The sequence below is a fragment of the Rhamphochromis longiceps genome, linkage group LG13 (assembly GCF_057381845.1).
Source record: "Rhamphochromis longiceps isolate RC_006_pf linkage group LG13, R_longiceps_female_GT1.1, whole genome shotgun sequence".
Taxonomy (NCBI): Eukaryota; Metazoa; Chordata; class Actinopteri; order Cichliformes; family Cichlidae; genus Rhamphochromis; species Rhamphochromis longiceps.
Genome location: NC_140569.1, coordinates 20,304,214 through 20,323,666, shown reverse-complemented (window position 1 = coordinate 20,323,666; position 19,453 = coordinate 20,304,214). Strand labels below are relative to the sequence as shown.

Genomic DNA, 19,453 nt, shown 5'->3' with positions numbered 1-19,453 from the left:
ACGTCCTTTTAGTGCAAAGTAAATGTTCATATCAGACATGAGGAGCAAATAAAAACTGTGTGAAAACTACGCTGCATACAGTTACTCTACCGTCAACTTAAATGCAATTATTGTCTGAGGTTAAGATTCAAGACAGAAAACACTGTGAAATCTGTACAGCAGCATAGATTTTTTTTTAATTATTATTTCTTTCATGCACATTTATGCATGCGTGTGTGCTCCAGATTATCATTAATTATCATTTTTTGCTTGTTTCAGATATTTTTCTGTGAGTAATACTTCAAATAAAACGTTCGCTTTTTCTTTCTTTAGTGTTCTCCTAAACACTGTATGTTCAGTGAGTTCTTGTTTCCTGTTGCAGTGTCACAGAGCAGCAACAAAACGCTCAAGTTTTTGTCCGTTATCGGTCCACTGTGTGCCGTGGACAAAGATAATACACAAGTTTATCACTCTCAGCTCTTACTACACACAGTTTGTTTAAATCACAGCATCTCTGACACGAATGGTAAATATAAACCTCGGTGTTACTGCTGATCAGATTGGCTGTTTGTCAGTGTAACGGGCCCGGGGTTGATGTGACTTTTATTCACTTATCATTTGAAATATGGGTTTGCATTCGATTTGTCCATAAACTGTGTCATTCTGGGCCTCCCGCTTTATCAGTGCAGCATGGGTCTAAATGCAAACACAGTCTTTGTGCAGTGTAGCTCCTCTCGTATGAGGTGCACTCTCCACACTCCTTTTCTGTGTTTTTATTAAACATTGGAAATTTCTTGCTGGTTAAGGAGTTGGTAAGTTTGCAAAAATGCAGCGATGTCAAGAATAGCTCATTCATGAGACATCACGGCAGTGCGTTCGGTTTTATTAGAGGACAATGTTCCACAAAAATTCTAAGGCTAAAGAGTTTTGCAGTATAAAATAAGACTTGAATAGATATGCTGGCATATTTCAAAAGTGAGAAGTTTGAATGTGAACATACTTCCAAAAGTGTTACTGAAAAGCACAGTTTTCTGCAGAGTGCAATGTGTTCTAGGTTGGACCATACAAATATTGTCTGATCCCTTGAGAAAAGTTCCTTCATGCTTTATACTGCCTTTCTATATGGATTTATTTCAAGTCTCATCTTTGTATGCATTTCTATGGCAGTATGTTTCAAAAGGCTCTGTGATGGAGCCTTAACAAACATCACCCTTCTCCACCGGCAAGGAAAAGTTTGCAAGGTTGCCTGGAAGAGGTCAGAAAAATATCGAACAGCCTCCCGCTCGCTCAGAAGTCTGAGAATGTCAGGTCAAAGCCGTGTGTAAATTCCACTTCATCACTTGGCGTATAATGGAATTCAAGTTACAGATTAATTGAGTGAGGGAACAGACACTTTCAGATAATTTTCCCACCCACCAACAAACAGAGCATGTGTAGTATACGTCCATCCAACTGGCTCTTTACATTCTGGAAAGCAAATGGTCTTTTAATCTATAAATGCTTTCATCCAGAGAGCTGAGGACTTCAGCCTTACTGTAGAAGTGTATTTGCATACAAACAAGCACTTAAAAACAAGCCCTCTGTAAATAACTTACTGAAATCTGAGAAATACATGTGGCTGCACATCTTATTGTTCTAGCTGACAGGAATATCATAAGCTAACCGGTCAATTATTCATCATTTTATCTGGTACTCATTAGATTAAAAATGTATGTCTTCTTTAATTATTTATCCAGCGTGTGTGCTGCAGCGGTAAGGATTCGATTGGCTGGAGATATGGCGTTATGCATTTGTGATTAACATATTCAAATTTATCTGCAAACATTACTACAATTTAGTAATCAGGGTGATTGCCTGTGGCAAATTAGAATAACCTTTTGTCACCCCACACATCAAGTTTTTGATTAGGCCAATTAAAACTCGAGTGTTGCTGCTCTATCTACACTTTACTTTTTTGGAGACAGAAATATCTGCAGCCTGTTTTTGCACAAGTCATTTAACCATTCAAGCTTAATGATGTATCTTCCCTCCATTTACATGGAGTTTGGTAGGTTAAGTCTTTTTTCCTTTACTGCTTTTGAGGATCAAAATTGATCGATAATGAAGGTAAACTTAGGTCGGGCAGAATTTCGCGCGCAACTGATCCTTCTGTTAATTGTAAGCCGCGTTCAGTGATGGAGAATCGCTGCTTGCCTACAGATGGCAGCTAATTGTTTTGTGGTCTGTGTTTTATGAGAAAAGAGAAAGTTAAATATTAAATGTATTCTCGGCTAAGCCGCAAAACCCATGTTTGGAAAAAAGGTTAAAATATATTTTGGCAGTAAATGAAGCAATTGTAATATTATTATATTTAATAGTATATTTGCTATGTGGTAAATCATACATTCTTTCAAAGAAAAATATGTTTAATATATGCATCAAATAGCTGTAGGCCAATATTTATCATTTGTGCAGATATGATTGACATGTAGAAGTACATTTAATAATGAATATTTCAATAATTATTTTAAAAAAAAAAAACATTTTTATAAGTCCAGCTCAAAAAAATAGTAGTTAACAGTTCTACGAGTATATGCATAGCCACCTGTGGTGTGGCCCCTGGCTCCGCCCCTATTGTTCAACTGTCCAATTATCCTTTTTCTGTCCTCACTTTTCCTGTGCAGAGGTCTGGATTGTTGAATCGGTGTCTTTCCCTGCGAAAGCATCACGACAAACATGTCCACATATAGTCTCACTTATGTGTAATTTAGTCTCAGATTTTCTGTGGGAGAAATCTGGCGCTTCTGAAGGAAAACCCACACAATTTGTCTGCCACCAACATTTAAACACTGACACTAAGTGACGATGCAAGGGACAAATTAGCAGGATTCAAAGCATTGAATCAAAACAGCTGCAGCAGGAGGTGCAGTAGCATTTAATATTTAATTCTTCCTCTTGCAGGTTGTCAAAGCCTATAAAAAATAACACCGCCTGTTCTGTTCACTACATGACATTTTTCCATCTTTCAGTATTGCTTTAAAACCATTTTTCACAGTTGTCAGTGACACTGGACAGCTGTGCATCACGATACCTTAAACTAGCTTGGAATCAAGCAGCCTGCTAATAACCATCAGTTCAAGCATGATCCCTTTGTGTTTCAATATAGTCATATCAAACAGTTCTCAACTTTGATGACAGAACGTAAATATTTCATTTCTAGAAGCCATTTTCTCAAGGAGCAAAATATATTCTGCAGCACTGCTCAAAACACATTATTAATTTATAGATTTGAAACCCCACCAATGCTTCCTCTGTCTGATTTTATACCTTTGCACATCTTCGAGCATCCTATAAAGTCCCTGTCTGGATATCACTTTGCATGCTAGGTCACCCTCTGCTTCTTGCCAAGAGAGAAAGTACACAATTTAATGGTGGAAATTAGACAGAAAAATCTGGTTTTAGGTTTTTTGACATGCCAAAAAATTCTGTTTTGTTTTGTTTTTGGTTAGCGTACATGTGATGTTGTACGCTAATGATGCTGGCTTCCTGCGGCTACTTCTATGATTCACACATCCAAACCTTTGGGATTTATATTTTTCTCCACCACTGTCACTAAGTGTATAGCCGACATCTCATGGATTGCATGCTCTTTTGAAATTATGCATTTCAGTGTGCGTAGTTTCAGCTTCACTCCACTTCTTATATGTTGTACGTGCTTGTCTGTACATTTAGTGATGCTGAGGATTGGTTCTGCGAGTGCCCCCCATTATACACCGGACGGCTGTGCCAGCTCACCTCCTGTGAGCGCAACCCCTGCAGTCACGGAGCCACATGCATCCCGAAGTCACCATTAGAGGCCGTTTGTCTGTGTCCCTATGGAAGACAGGGTCTGCTGTGTGACCAAAGTAAGTGATTCACAGAGCAGCTACACACGGAACAATGCAGGGCAGATGTAGCAGCTTCATTAAGAGAGTGATCTGCAGACATGTAGTGAATTAGAGCCTTGAGCATTTGGTAGAATCAGCGTCTGTTGTTAAATAAAACGATTAATGAAATCAAATTTTGCTGAAAAAGCAAAAAAATCTTCCTCCATCCATGGAGTCAGATAATCAGGACAAAAGTTGTGGCTACTTGTTTGAATATTTTAGCCTATTTCAAGTTTATAAGATCTTATTTCCCAACAGCTGTCGTTTCAGCACTGTCTCACATATATATTTTTTTCTTATGTCAGGCTGCTCCTCTGCATTAGTAGTGTTTTAAATGTAAGGGTTATAAGCAGTTTACTACAATAACTTTTGTGTTTGGTACTATTTGCAAATGTTGCTGACACTTAATTGAGAACTATCATGCAAATTTCTAACTTCCTATTTTTATTCTCAGACTATACTAGAGTAGCTTTGTATGATTCAGCGATCAAAACAATCCTTATAGCGACACAAATATATAAAATGTTTACTTAAATCTTTTAACAAGAGGTGCTGAAGGTTCTGCAGTGTCTTTTAAATTGACAAGGCAGGTTTATTAACTTCTCGTTAGTGATCATGATTGACTACAGGTCAGATTTGTTTGAGAGCACTCACTCAAATACTCAAAATAATGTGAAAATTCAAGAACTTACTGAAGATCTAAGGAGAATTGTAGATTTACAAAAGCTGGGAAGGTCTCTTGGAGCCATTTCTGGAATGCAAATTCAAATATCATCACTTCAAACAATTGTACAAGTTATTCAGATGTGTTGATGCTTTGCCAATGTTTGGAAGAAGAGCCAGATTGTCACCTTGAAATGAGAGAAATTTGATTAGGATGTTCAGGAACAACTCAGGAATCAACTGGAAACTCCTGGAACACCAGTGTCACTGTCCACAGTGAACTAAGTTTTACATCACCATTGACTCAAAGCAAGAAAGAAGCTGCTGCTCCAAAATCGAAAAGCCACATGCTTTCTGGACAAAGGTTTTATGATCTGATGAGACAAAGATTGTTTGGAGAAGTAAAGGTGATGCATTCAAACCTAAGAATACTGTACCGGCTGTCAAGCATGGTTGTGGTAGCATCATGCGCCGGGGCTATTTTGCTGCCTATGGTTCTGGGACATTGCACAAATTCTTCAACTTCACCTCAGATCAACAAATAGACAGTTGACAAAGTTGGATGTTCCAACAGAACAATGATCACAAACACACATCAAAACTGTTTTTTTGAATAGATAAATCAGGCTAACATTAACCTCACACAAGTGAAAATTTCTGGACAACCCTTAAAAAGCCAGGTCTGTGCCAGGAAACCAAACTATTTAAATGAACTCCACCAATTCTGCCAAGAAGAGTGGTTAAATATCCAGGCAGTCTTGTGCCAGAAGCTATCAAATGTTTCTGGTCAAGATGCAGCTTGCTGAGGAACATTGAACCACATATTAGTGGTGTTGTATGTATATATTTAAGTTTAATCTTGTATGTTTTAGAGAAAATCCTACATAAATTCAAACTTGTGCACCCAATTCTTTCTTTTTTACATTCATTAAAGATGTAAACTCTACCCACAATCCTAAATTGAAAGAGCAACGTCTCTGATTGGTGGCGGTCGCTGTTATGTTGGAGGTGTTTAAATCCACAAAGGTTACTTAGTGTAGGTCACGTAGCATTGTGCCATATCAATAACTAAGTTATTCTTTACTACAGATGTGCAACACAAACTACAAATTATATTCAGTTATCACTGGCTACCAAGTTGTGATTCACGAGTCTTTAGCCAATGAGCATGCAGTGACATACCACTAAATCCTTAATTTTGAAATATAGCATGATGGATTTACAAATGATACTTAACATATCCCAAAATGAATGACTAAACCTATAAACTGAGTAAAATGCATCCTTGTCTTTCACTGTCCATGACAGCTAACGTGGTTTAAAAATGTTTTTGATTTCAGTCAAATGTTTTAGAAAAATGAGATACCTAGAAAAGATTAAATAGATTTTTTTTTTTTAATTTCATACAATTATCTTTCTATTCTATGATGGTTTCTGTATTATTTTATGTGACTGTTTTCCAAAAAGTAATGCCATAAAGAAGAGGGCTTCACAGGTCATGGTTCTCAGAAACAAAAGGTTTTGCTTGACTAAACTGGCTGTGGTGGCAGCAGGGTGCTTGGCATATAAGTCGCTCAGCCATGCCACAGCCCCTGTCAGAATCTCAGCACCCACATGCCAAACACAGAAATTTAACCTTCCAGTTTCACACTAAGTATATGGCTGACATTTGAATTTTAATCCTGATAACATCAGACAAGATCAGAGACAAACTGATCACTCCTAAGGTCTCCTGCCTTCCAGGACTACTTGCTACTTTGGAGCTTGTTTCCTAACGTGGTGCCCTTAGCAAAATACCAGCCGTGATAGCACGGCAGCAGGGCCGTCTTTTATTTATTTTTGTCCTTCTATTGTGTCTATTAGGACAGATGAAACAGTAACAATATGGTTTGTATTTGTTTTCTTAATGTCATATTTTCAGTTCTTTGGTTCAGTTCCCATCAGGTGGTCTGAACAACCAGGAAATGGAGGAAAGGCAAGACTAGGAAGCAAAGCTGAAATGCCTCCAGAATCAAGTTCATGAAACATTCATGCGTATTGAAGATGCCTTCACTCAGAAATATTAATGTTGTACCTTTGTACACAAGTTGGAATACCTCCTGTTAAAGATTCATGATTGGAATTGATAGAAATAAAACATGGAAAATGATGTACCGCATTTTCAGTATATGATACTGTCAGTATAGCACATGTTCTTACAGATACAGATTTATATATTTTACTCCACACTTAGCTATAGTGTGTGTCTTACACTAGTCTTGTCTGGTAATTATACAGCTAAATGCTGTTTCATCTTTATAATTTTATGTGTCAAATTGGTGAAATGACATATTTTGTTATGTTTGAACTGTGCCAAAAAAGGGGGAAAAAACGATTTCATGAAATTTTTGTGTTACTTTCGTCTTCTTGACTCTTTCTGGAAGTTCACTTCTAGTTCACGGACACTTCCTGGGGGTTTTTTTGCACACGCAGCTCTGACTACAGATGTTCAGGGCATGTGCAGGTCATGGACCTTTCAGATTTAGTCCGTGTTTCTTATTTCAGCTTGGATTATCAGCCTTTTGGGGGATCATTATCCTGTTGTCAGGTTTTTGGTGGGTTTTTTAAGTTGTTGTTTTTTTCTCTTTTTTTTGCTTTCATGCAATACTTGAAATGATTTTTTTCTATCCATTTAAAATTTGGGTGCCACACAACCCTAAAGCAGTGCATTTCCAGTGCGACGTCTTATCAAATTGGGTTCAGTTTTCTTCAACCATACAATACTATTGGTATTATATGGTTTTAGGAGCCAGGTTTTAACTTTAGCTTTTGACAGTTTCCAGCAAACCTTAGTTGAATACTTTTTGGGATGGTGACACAGGTAAGGTTGTTCCATGCATACCCTGTTTATCAACACACTGCACGCCATCAGCTAACCCATCCCATGGATCTGCTTTGTCTTTCAGCATAGCAAATTGCACAGCTTTATCAGAAAGTTTTCTTGCTCTTCCAGATCTTGTCTTGACTTCCACATCTTCCATCCTCTGCCACTTCTTAATGACATTTCATAGAGTAGAAATTGCAAGCTTGAAGCGCCGTGATATCTTTTTATAGCCTTTCCCTCCTTTGTAGGCATCAATTAGCTTCATTTTCAGATCTCAGTACTTGCTTAGAGGAGCTCATGGTTTTTGAGTGCTACCATCAGCTCTAGCAGTCATCAGCTGACAATTATAAATTCTTCACCTGCCATGCAAGTCTTAATGAATCAAATAAGGCCAAATAAATTCAAAAAGTTCTAAGACTTTACATGTTGCAGAGTTCAACAACTTTGTTTAACCTTCACGAGTTATTTTAATGTCTTTTTTGCATTTGCATATAATCAATCTTAAAGAGCTTCACTCTTTGAACAAAGTGCAACATTATTGTCGATTAGCAATTTAGTTTAGCAGTGGTGTAAGTTTTTCTAAGCCTTTCATTCTATAGAAACTGAGAAGGTGTTGTTTGCCCAGCATTTATTTATCAATATTTTTTTTCAGCTGAGCTGCATACTGTATACATGCAGTTTTATGTCTGAATTCATTTCACGATCCAGAGCTGCACGTCACTCTGTTTTTCCTCTGCAGCTCCTGTGCACAGTATTACACAAACACACAGCAAAGTTCAAATGCCATGTAATATTATTCGACAGGATGTGGTGTTATAATCCACAGATGGATGCACTTCGTGAAGGCAGTCCATAAGCTTCTTTGTTAATAATATGTTCCATAACCACCAGTTCCACTCAACAGTAGGTACAAGAGTTAGCTAAAGGAAACTATAAATGGGAACTGTATGCCAATATACTATTAATGTAGTAGTAACTGCTTAGTGAAATTAATGAGTAACAGGAAAACATAAGATGTACAGTAATGTGCAAAGGTCTCTAACAACCAGCTCTTATTTCTTTATATTTTGCTATGAAAATGGGAAGTTATGTCCACTGTTCTTCTAACACAACCTGAGCTCTCTTAGAGAAGCTTTCTTGTCATTTTTTAAGTAGTCTTCAGGAATAATCCCCCAGGCTTCGTGAAGACCAATCAGAGCTCTTCTCTGGGTGTTGGATGCCTTTTTGTTTCATCTAATTTAAGGTGATTGCACACTGCTTTAATAATGCTGAGATCTAGGCTCTGGACCTTCATAACATATCAAATATGTGGCGTTCTTTAAATTAGCTCTGTTTTATGTCTCTTGGATGACACAAAATTAACAACATATGCAAAATAAAAGAAACTTTGGTGCATTAGATCTATACAGTAAGGAACTTTTAGTCTCGAAAGATAAGATGCTCAGTAATTAAAAAGGAGCTGTTTAATTAAAGATGAAATGTTCACCACTTACACAAAGAACAATTTTCATAAGCAATGGCACAAATGTTAAGTCAGTCAAAGTATGGAAATACATTTTCATGATAAATTTTGGTCAAATTATGTATTTACAGGGATAAACTATTTCACATAGAAACACAGCAGTTCATTTAAAACATATATATTTTAAGGGTGCCGATGTGGAAAGAAAAAGAGAGTTTAGTTGTTATTATAGGGGAAAAGCATCATGTTTAATATCAAATCAACAACAGCACAGTTTAAAAATAGGTGTTGGCTCTATAACATGGTGGCCACTACACTACAAGAAGCAATAGACAAACACAACCAGCTCTAGCAGACTGGAGATGATAACAGAAGCATTTACGGGTTTATTAATAATTTAGCAGCCAAACAGAGCTGAGGGCAGTCGCGGAGGGGTGCTCTGAAGCCCTCTAAGCCATCTCCTGGGGCTGAAGAAGAATATGCAAGGTGTTTGAGTGAAGAAGAGCAGTTTTGTGTTTGAATCCACACTGCAACAACAACCACGTAGCGGCATGTAGTTTTCAATAAGCATGGGCAAATTCACATTGAATCCCCTGTGTAAAATCAAGTGGATGGGTATGCTGAAATGGAGTACAAGCAGGATCATTACTGAATCAACGATGCGTTCAGAATAAGTAAACTTGAGACTGTTATTGAATATCGTTGGGGTTATTGCAATACCCTTGTGAACAAAGGGTACGATGCTAAGCTTGCTTGGCAGAATCCTTCCTAAACAGCTACTAATGAAAACAGAATAGGATGAGAAAAGGTGGTAGTATTTGAAAACAGGTCATCATGCTTGAGCAACGGATGAGGAAACGTTTCACCAACTCCTGGTCTGTATTGTGTGGCAATAGTGCCATCTTTTGGTAGGCTCTGAGGTGAATGATGAATCAGACTTCTTACTTTGAACAAAATGAACACACATGCACCGCAGAGCCTGCAGCAGCTAATCCATAAGCATGTACAGTACAAATGTGAGCTTTCGAGCGTGTTCTGAATGTGTTTGATTTGCAGCCGTCAATATCACTCGTCCCAGATTCAGTGGAAGTGATGAGTTTGGTTACACCTCCTTCGTGGCTTATTCCTCCATCCCGAGCCTCAGTTTCTTCTACGAATTCAAGCTGAAGTTTACGCTTGCAGACAGTTCCTCTGCCGTCAAAGACAACCTTATGCTGTTTGCTGGACGTAAAGGACAAGGTGAGCACAATCCTGACACTTGGATAGCAGTTTACATTATCTATGAGCTCCAGTGAAAAAACAATTTGAGAAGTTTGCTTTGTTGGTTTTAGTTTCCAAACTGATTTGAGGATTTTGAAAGAAACACTAGTGCAATTTAGTGTCACCTGCTGTGTATGATAATGGCTGTCTAATGGAGTTCCACAAGTCTTTGAGATCCTCCGTTCCCTAAGGATTTTTCTTTCTTATGAGATTTTCAGGAATTAATGAGTTCAACACTTTGTTGATTTCTAAACGCTTGTTGTTTTTTACTTTCAAAAGAAGCATTCCTCGGCTAAAATCAACACGTGAACCGAGCTTCTTAAAATAATTAAACAGCTAATTAAATTAGATGGACTATTAGGTGTAAATGTGCACTGTTTTGGGGTCAGCAGGGTCTCCTTTCTGTGGAGCCAGATTTGGAAGCTATGCCTTTGTTCTCAGCATATTTCATTAAAGTAATAATAAAAAAATAATGATGGTAATGAAATAGAAACACTAGATCATGGGTCTTGTGCACTTGTTTCTTTTAAGAGCCATCAAGGTGGAGGCACAAAAAATAAGAGTAATATGAATGATGAAAGACTCAAACAACTGAAGAGCATTCTTGAAATGTTACAAATTCAAAGGTGCAATATATTTTTGAGGCCAAGCAGTAAAACTGCGTAGCCATCAAACACCATCATCTTCTCCTGCCCTTCTTACTTCTTCTTCCAGAACCTTCGGCAGCAGGTTTCATGTCTGCAGCTTGAGCACTTCGTTTGTCACCAGGCAGTTAGAAGTAAATTTATATGCATACGTCTCCAAACATTTCCCCACTTGTCAAAAACTTGCTGCCATTTTGAGGAAGAACAAATCAACTGTGTCAATGAAGAATAGGGGTACTGCAATCATTAAAAATGTGTTTGCCTGTGTCCCTAAATTCTCTGAGAGATCATACCAAAGTTGAAGTCGACCTAAGCTGCGTTGATTAATTGACTTGGCATATGAAATTTTAACAAAATGTTAAACGAGAGTATTTGAAAAGCCAGGCCATCCTTTTTCATATCTTATGAATACACATCTGCATCTGTAACCACCAACAAATGGCCGTCTAGATCATTTTATATAAGGAGTAGTATTAAATAAGTTTGCTTTTTTTTTTGTAGAACTGCTTCCCTGAGCCATTAAACAGAATGAAAGATGAAAGCAATATTGGATATAACAAATGTATCATCCTTTGTCAGTCCACTATCTGATTAACAGCTTTGGCCGTGCTTCTTTCACACAGCCATTAAAGTCCATTAAAAATCTCAAAATCCAAGTTTTAACAAGCCCGGTTTATATTTTCAAACTTACTACTAAATATCATTAAACAAGATCTGGTTGGCTTGATTAAACTCATCTGTCTTTTATATCATTTCCAACATCAAAGTTTAAATTTTCCTGAAAATATAACGTTTGCAATGATCCCTATTACTGCACCGCTGGGCCTGTTGTTCATTATAGTCAACACTGGAGAAACTACTCCAGCTCTGCCGGACTTCATATTGAAAATACTCTTTTTAAAAATCATTCGACATATTTTATTCATAGATAAATCAGTTAAGACCCACAGCTACTTTAAATTTCTCACCATAAATATCATCCTCACTGCCTGGTGGAAAGCAGAAACGACACACTTGACCTCAGACTATCTCCGTCTTCTCGTGCAACTATCTGTCATAACCTTACGTTTAAAATCAATGACGAATTTCGCTGCATTAAGAGACGTAAAAAAGCCCGGAGCATCTTTTTATTTGCAGTTCTCTCATGAACCGAGACCCTCTTAGAAAAACTTTTAACTTACCCTATAAATCTAATCGCCAGGACAAACAGTGGAATGAGACCACTAAAAAAAAATTATTTTCAAGACTTCCACAACTTCATCCTTTTATGTTTACTGAAACTGTGTTCATTTTGACTCCAAGAATTACTTTCCAGACATCTGACTTGAATATAGATCAATCAGAGATAGATTGGCTAACTTTCTGCAACATCCTCCTTATCATACAACTCAAACGTTCAGCTAATCCATTATAGGTCTCACACAGACAACAGATCATCACTCACAAGTTGTACTGAAAGAGCTTCACAGACAACAAAGCCTTTACACATCGTCCCACCTCAGTAGAAAACTACTTTATGACTCCACAGCAGCTGGACTCTTTTGTTTGGAGGTCATGGAATAGCTGTTCTTCAGTTCTCACTCTATTAAGATAAAATTATCCATTTAGGAAAACCATTGTGTTTAGTCAAAGTATGTAAATGTATTAATGAAAGTGGAGCACTTTATTTTGCCTGTGTATTTTGAGTGTACTGTGTTGGAGGGTAACTTTCTTCATATTTTGTAGGCAATGATGGGGACGACTTCCTTGTTTTGGGATTAAAAAGCGGAAGACTTGTACACAGATTCAACCTCGGATCGGGGATAGCAACCATCGTTAGTGATCGACTGAACCATCAGATCAACATCCACACCGTCACGTTTGGAAGGTCTAAGAAAACAGGATGGCTGAAGGTGATTTGAAGATGACTGTGTCCCTTTTGGTAACTGTATATGTCTAGTGTGCTTACTGTATAGAGACATTCAAATTAAATCATGTAACCATTTCAATAAAATAGAGCGTCCCAGCCTAGAGGCACATGATCATTTAGTCCCAGGGTAAGTTTGAGGAGCTCACAAGATATTTAAAGAATCAAAACAACACCAAGATACACAAAGTTCTAAATATTTTTCTTTTGAAATACTGATTGCTTCGTTTGGTCTTTTGGTCCTTCCAATTAAGAAATTAGAAAAATAAATCGCTTAATGGGACTCTGCTAAAGTCAATTCTATTTCATTCATTTTTAATTTTGTAGATCAGACTTATCTTTATCTGCCGTTTGTACACATTAGGTTTCTCGAACATCTGAATAGATAATGCAAAGAGTATTAAAAGTGGATGCAAAGATTAACTGAGGGATTGAATGTATAATAGATTTACTGGAAGAAGGGATTTACAGTAACTGTGATAAACCACTCAGTGAGCCCTGTTTTTACTGTGCACGTAAGTTTTTATCTTGCCTTGTTTTCATAGTGAGGGCTGATAAATGTTGCCATACAGACGTGAAAAACATCAGGTTTTTTTGTACCGACAGATAATTTTAGTCCAATGATCAGGGTAAGAGTGATTTTTATATATATTTTTGCACCTATCTGAATGCTTTGGGAAAATCCGCATGCTGCAGGATAGATACTATCGAGACAGCGAGGGCTGAGATCCCTGGCGACTTGCCTCAAAGGAGGCGGTTTCAGGGATGTATAGTAGCTGCTCCCTAATAAGTAGACATACGCTGAATCAGTCAGTTACGAATCCCAGGTCACAGATTTTTATTGCAGAGTTAGCAGATTATTATAGAAAGTGTGCTCCCTCACTGACAGTGAGCCGTCTTGAATATTGACATTTCTACTACGTGTGTTTCAGGTTGACGGCCAACGTAACAGGACAGGATTGTCTCCAGGACCTCTGGTGGGCCTCAATGTTTTCAACCAGCTCTTTGTAGGTGGATATAATGAGTACACCCCTGAACTACTGCCACTTGGCTCCAGGTTCCGTCATGGCTTTCAGGGTAAGACTGCTACGGCTTTATTAGAACGCAGCGTTGCTATCTGGAATAAGAGCACTGTGGCTTGGAGTTTCTCCCAGGATCTCTGTCTTTTTGTAAGCAGAGGGGAAGGTGTGTAATGAAAAGGGAGTTACAGGCTCAGACTGTGTATGAGGCCGGAACAAAGCTTTGAGGTTGATTGTATCTGCGCCCTGTAATTGCTTTGCACCCAATACAGTGTGTTGTGTGTAAATCCATTCCTCTGCTGATAAGTCACTTGAACAAGGGTGCTATCCAAATAATCTTTGTCATCATCAACATCATTTATGCTTTCTCTCAGGTGACCTCATGTAGGAATGCTTTTTGCAGAGCATTCATATTGCCTGCTAATGTGCAGAGCTGTGACGCAAAATTGCCATGACCATAACGATGACAACAGCTATGAATATCATCACAACCATATTCAGCAGTCTCTGCACTACAGCAGTGAACCTTGTTATTATAAAATGTCATGGCAGATCCATTTGGGGTGAACAAAAGCTTTTTATTTTTAAGGACTTGAGCGATTTTTTGTGTTTGCCTATTCATCATCATCTGATTCATTTTTCTACTCTGCAAATAAGCCTTCAAAAATCAAATCAGCTGCGATAAAGCATCAGTTTGCCCATGCGGTATTAGGCTATCACAGTTCCCTGTAATGGTAAGCACTACCGGAGACAGGCAACACTGGTGGAACCATAACCTTTCTACTCAGGATGTAATGAGAACTCATGAGAGCCTAATCAGATCTGTGTGACCTTCATCAAGCCCTAATCATGATGGCTGGCAGTGAACACACTGATAATGCACTTCACTCCCAGTTATCAAAAGATCCACACTCCCCTGTGGAAAGAAGGAAGAAGAGGCTGTGTGGGTAAAAAAAAAAAAAAAAAAAATCAGTCATTTTAAGCTGTTGATCAAATATACAGAAATGGGGATGTTTATCGAGCCTGGCGTTTGAAAACTCTGATTTCATACCGCTTTGATGCTGAAATGTTTTTTATTAGATTTCCTAAAAGATTTTGAGCTTAATTACCTTTCATTCTTGGACTTGCAAAGATCAGGGACATTAGAAAATGTTGTTTTAAAATCATTTTCCGGTTTTGTAAATCAAATGTTTCCCGAAAAAAGAACTTTGCCGCACACACGGGAAGGCTCGCTCGACTTCAGACCTCAGCTTTCGAGGTTCTTTTACAAGAAGCGATGCGCGCACAGCTGAAACAAAAATAATTATCTCGCATAATCTTCCTTATGAATCTGCTTCGCTTTTTGATGGTCTGTGTTTGCGGCACCACAACCATCACTCGAGTCTGCCAAGCAGACAGCATCATGCCATGAATATTCATGAATGAGCATGACATTTCTCCTGCATCCTGTTTATGCCAGTGACTAATGCAGCAGAGAGAAGGGAGTCTGCATGTGCAGATGACTACGAGGGCTGTGTTCAGGCCTTATATTTATAGAAGGCCTTGTGCTTTGCAGGTGCAGGCCAAAACAAAACAAATATTGTCTTGATAAAACTGAATTATGAAACCAATAAGCAAATACGACGAGAGAGAGAGGTGTGATGGCGTGATTTCATGGTGGGAAAACATTGGACTCGAGTCCTTCCAACTCGGGCATCTTGGATGCGAACTAGACGAACTGCAATCTGAGAGTTAACATCTAATAAAGTTTTGTGGGTTTAAGTGTATGTCTCCCAGCGTGAAACCTTCACATGATGAAATAAACACCCATCAAAGAAACTCATTTCAAACCGTGCACACATTGTCAGACGTGTTTTCGTTTGTGTTGGGCAGATTTTAGTATGCATACCTTTTGATCTCCGTACAAAGACAGTAAAGCGTGTTGCGTTTCATCTTATAATTTCCTATTAGGGAAAGACCGGAGAAGGAAACTGAAGATGAAATGAAATGCACCTCTGATTTGTGCGCAGGTTATCTCACGATGCGTTTGTTCTTTTCAAAGGGTGCATTTTTGATGTGCACTTTCGCACAAGGAGAGACGGAAAGTTCCAAGCGCTGGGACAACCTGCGGGTCATCCAGCCTTTGGGCGCAGCGTGGGTCAGTGTGGCGTCACCCCTTGCGTTCACGTTAAGTGCAGGAACGGCGGGACGTGCGTGGATTCCGGCTCATCTGTGTAGTAAGTGCAAATTAAACTCTACGTGGGCTCATTTTCCAATTGTTTCTAATGAGTCTCCTCATGAATAACGCATGTAGGTGTTATTAATTAGCACAATACAGTAAACAACGCTGTGCTTTATGTATATTTCCATATGCATTGTGACTATGCTTTAGTAACAAACAGAAAACCGGTTTCGCTGTGTGAATGCTGCAGAAGGGGAAGACGGTGTTCACAAGCTTTAACACAGTGTTTGACTGTGCCCGTCTGCAGTTGCCAGTGCCCATTTGGATGGAAGGGAGCGCTCTGTTCCGAGACCGTGTCAGTGTGTGATGTCGAGCACAGCCCCCCTCCTTTGTGCGCCCACGGCTCCACCTGCATCCCTCTGCCGAATGGATATACCTGCCAGTGCCCCCTGGGAACAGCAGGAGTCTACTGTGAGAAAGGTTGCCTCACTGAAGCTGTGACCCTCACCTGCATCTGTTATATTTTTATTAAATTCATATTTTTAAATAAGGCCTTTGCTATTAAATTCTTTAACTGCTAAATTGTTTTTTTCTGTTCAGCTGTGACCATCAGTGATCCATTCTTCAGTGCTAACCTCTCCTCCTGGATGTCATTCCCACCTATGAGTATAAGACACAGGACTGATTTGCAAGTGCAGTTCCAGCCGTTATCACCTGATGGCATCCTCGTCTACATTGCGCAACATCTCAGTGCCAGAGCTGGTGAGGACAATTAATATTTAGGGAAGCTTTGCTTTTATTAACACTGTGTTAATTAATATGATTGCTGTAACATATTAGGCCATTTGCTCTTTTACCCCTCTATGCCCTGCCTCCACAGCACTCATTACACATACCAATTGCTATGTGTAGCTAGTAGTTCATGCCCAATAAAATTAGCATTCAAATTTAAATATGGTGAATATAATTTCAGTGTTAAGTATACTTATTACACATTCTTATTTGTTTTCCTTAAGCCTGACATTAAAAATGTAGAACACGGTGCTTTGGTCCTATTTCTTAAATTATAATGTCAAATCCTCTCGTTGTCGACTGTGTATATCAGTATTCTGCTGAGTGTCATATGATTGACAACAAAATTCAGGCCAACTTAGGTCAAAGTGAAACTTTTTATCTAAATATTGGAGTTATTAATCATGACATAAATGGTATTTTTAAATTCATCAATGAGTTTATTTATGGCAATCAATCCATGCTGCTCTGACAAGTTGGGAGAGAATAAAATAAATATGTCTTTAGTTCAACCACTTACAACCCACAGACATATTCACCTGTGAGAGGGCCTTGAAATATTGAGACACAAAGAGAATGCATCCTTTATTTTTTATATACAGTTAGGTCTATAGGTTTTTTCATCTAATTTCATCATTGTACAGCACCACAGGTGACTTTAAATCATTGACAATGTTATTGAAGTCTCTCTGCCTTCATTTTTGTCTGCAGTAACTGAAAAGCATGCTTTATTGGACTGAGATCAGGTGAAGAATATTCCATTTCTTTGGCTTCAGAAACTCTTTGGTTGCTTTTGCTGCGCGATTTGGCTCATTATCCATTTGTGAAGCAGATCAGTTTCCAGCATCTGACTGAATCTGAGCAGAGAGCGTAGCCTTGTGCACTCCAGAATTCATCCCGCTACTTCTATCAGCAGTCACGTCATTAATAAACACTAGTGACGCCCGCAGCCATACGTGCCCATGCCATCGTGTTTGACAGATAATGTGGTGTGCTTCAGATCATGAGGTGCGCCTTTTCCTCTCCATGGTTTTCTGTTGCCTATCATGTTGGTACAAGTTAATCTTGGTTTCATCTGCCCAAAGAATTTTTGGGGGGGCTGTGCAGGCTCTTGTAGATGTTTTCTGGCAAAGTCTTATCTGGCTTTCCAGTTCTGGCTTTCACTGGTTTGCACTTTGTTCTAAATTCTCTGCATTTCGATTCGTGAAGGCGTCTCTTGATTGCAGATCTTGATCATTTTAAGCCTGCTTTCTCAAGAGTGTTCTCGACTTGGTTCGATATTGTGAAGGTATTTTTCTCAACCATTCACTTTAGTGCATTTGCTCTTTTAGTAATATAGTAATAATACATCAAAATTTGATGAATTTGAGATTTGATTTGGCCACAAGCTTTTGCTGTTTCTCTGGTGGGTTTATTTCTCCTTCTCCTTCCATTAACATCTCTTGGGGTCTTCTGTTCAGTTCCAAAGAAAAGCCACCAAATAAAGTTTCAAAATCTTGAATCGACTCCAGATCTTTTATGTATTTGTCACAGAACAATAATTTTGTCCAATTACTTTTCAAAATAAAACTGAAATTCTGAAAATAGAGGGCACCTTTGAATTAAAGCTGAACCTTTGTATTTCAATTTAGAATACACTGCGGTGTAGAGAAAAAAATACTACAAAAATAAAATTTTAAAAAGTCACTGGTCAAAAAATTGTGGGCCTAACTGCATCTGTGTCTAATTTTTAGTTTTGAAAAAATCAATAATAATGCCCTTAGTTAAAAGACAGTACTGTGCACATCTAATATTAATACTAATCTTTACCACAGTAAAAGTAGAAGAAATTACTTTTTTCAAACAAGTTACTCATAAATTGTTTTTTCCACAGGAGACTTCTTCTGCCTCTCACTGGCATCTGGGTTTGTCCAGCTGCGATACAATCTTGGGGACGGCACCCACATCCTGCAGTCCTCTGAACAAGTGGACTTAAGCGGCAGGACCTGGCTCACGGTTAAGGCTGGCCGAACTGGTAACCGAGGCTTCCTCAGTCTGGATAACAAGGAAGTTAGAGAAAATGTGACTGAAGGCATGGCCACACTCGATGTTGCTACTGACGTCTTCGTCGGAGGCGTGTCGACTCTGAGCTTTGTCTCCACGGATGCAACTGAAGGGGATCCTGTGAGCTTCACTGGTGGCCTGCGAGAGATAACACTCAATGATCGAGAGTTTGAGTTAACAGAGAGGGGAGCTTTAAGTGGGGCCAACATAGGTGACTGGGATGGGACAGCCTGCGGGTACAAGGTGTGCCAGAATGGAGGTCACTGCAGGGCAACAAGTAGTGACTCGTTCACTTGTGTATGTCCACCATTATGGACCGGTTCTGTGTGTAACCAGTCTGTGAGCTGTGTAAACAACGTCTGCAAACATGGTTCCTTATGCGTGGCATCTAGTGTCACCTCGTATCACTGCATTTGCCCCTTAGGGTGGACCGGGAGGTACTGTGACAAGGAAATGTCCACAGGCACTCTGAAGTTTGTTGGAAACTCTTTTGTTAAATACTGGGACTCTAAATACAACACAAGAAACTTAAAATACACACAGGTTTCTTTCAGCTTTCTCACAGTCTCCAATGACAGTCTGATCATGTGGATGGGAAAGGCTGAACACGAAGATGATGACCACCTTGCAGTTGGACTTGAAGGGGGCTATCTTAAAATAACAGTCAATCTTGGAGAAAGACTTTCCTTCCCATTGGTTTTCAGAAATCTCACTCTCTGCTGTAACAAATGGCACAATGTCTCTATATCTCTAAAT

At 38.8% G+C, this 19,453-nt stretch overlaps 1 protein-coding gene across 1 annotated transcript in view; it reads left to right on the top strand.

The window, feature by feature from the left end:
* LOC146655767 (protein eyes shut homolog) overlaps positions 1-19,453 on the top strand; it is a 95,092-nt gene that overhangs the window by 74,322 nt on the left and 1,317 nt on the right. Inside the window, exons 10-17 of the mRNA XM_085428894.1 lie at positions 3,691-3,863; positions 9,929-10,111; positions 12,502-12,668; positions 13,615-13,759; positions 15,743-15,917; positions 16,170-16,342; positions 16,463-16,624; positions 18,528-19,134. Coding sequence (XP_085285020.1) covers positions 3,691-3,863; positions 9,929-10,111; positions 12,502-12,668; positions 13,615-13,759; positions 15,743-15,917; positions 16,170-16,342; positions 16,463-16,624; positions 18,528-19,134 — 1,785 coding nt within the window. The remainder of the gene's footprint in view (positions 1-3,690; positions 3,864-9,928; positions 10,112-12,501; positions 12,669-13,614; positions 13,760-15,742; positions 15,918-16,169; positions 16,343-16,462; positions 16,625-18,527; positions 19,135-19,453) is intronic.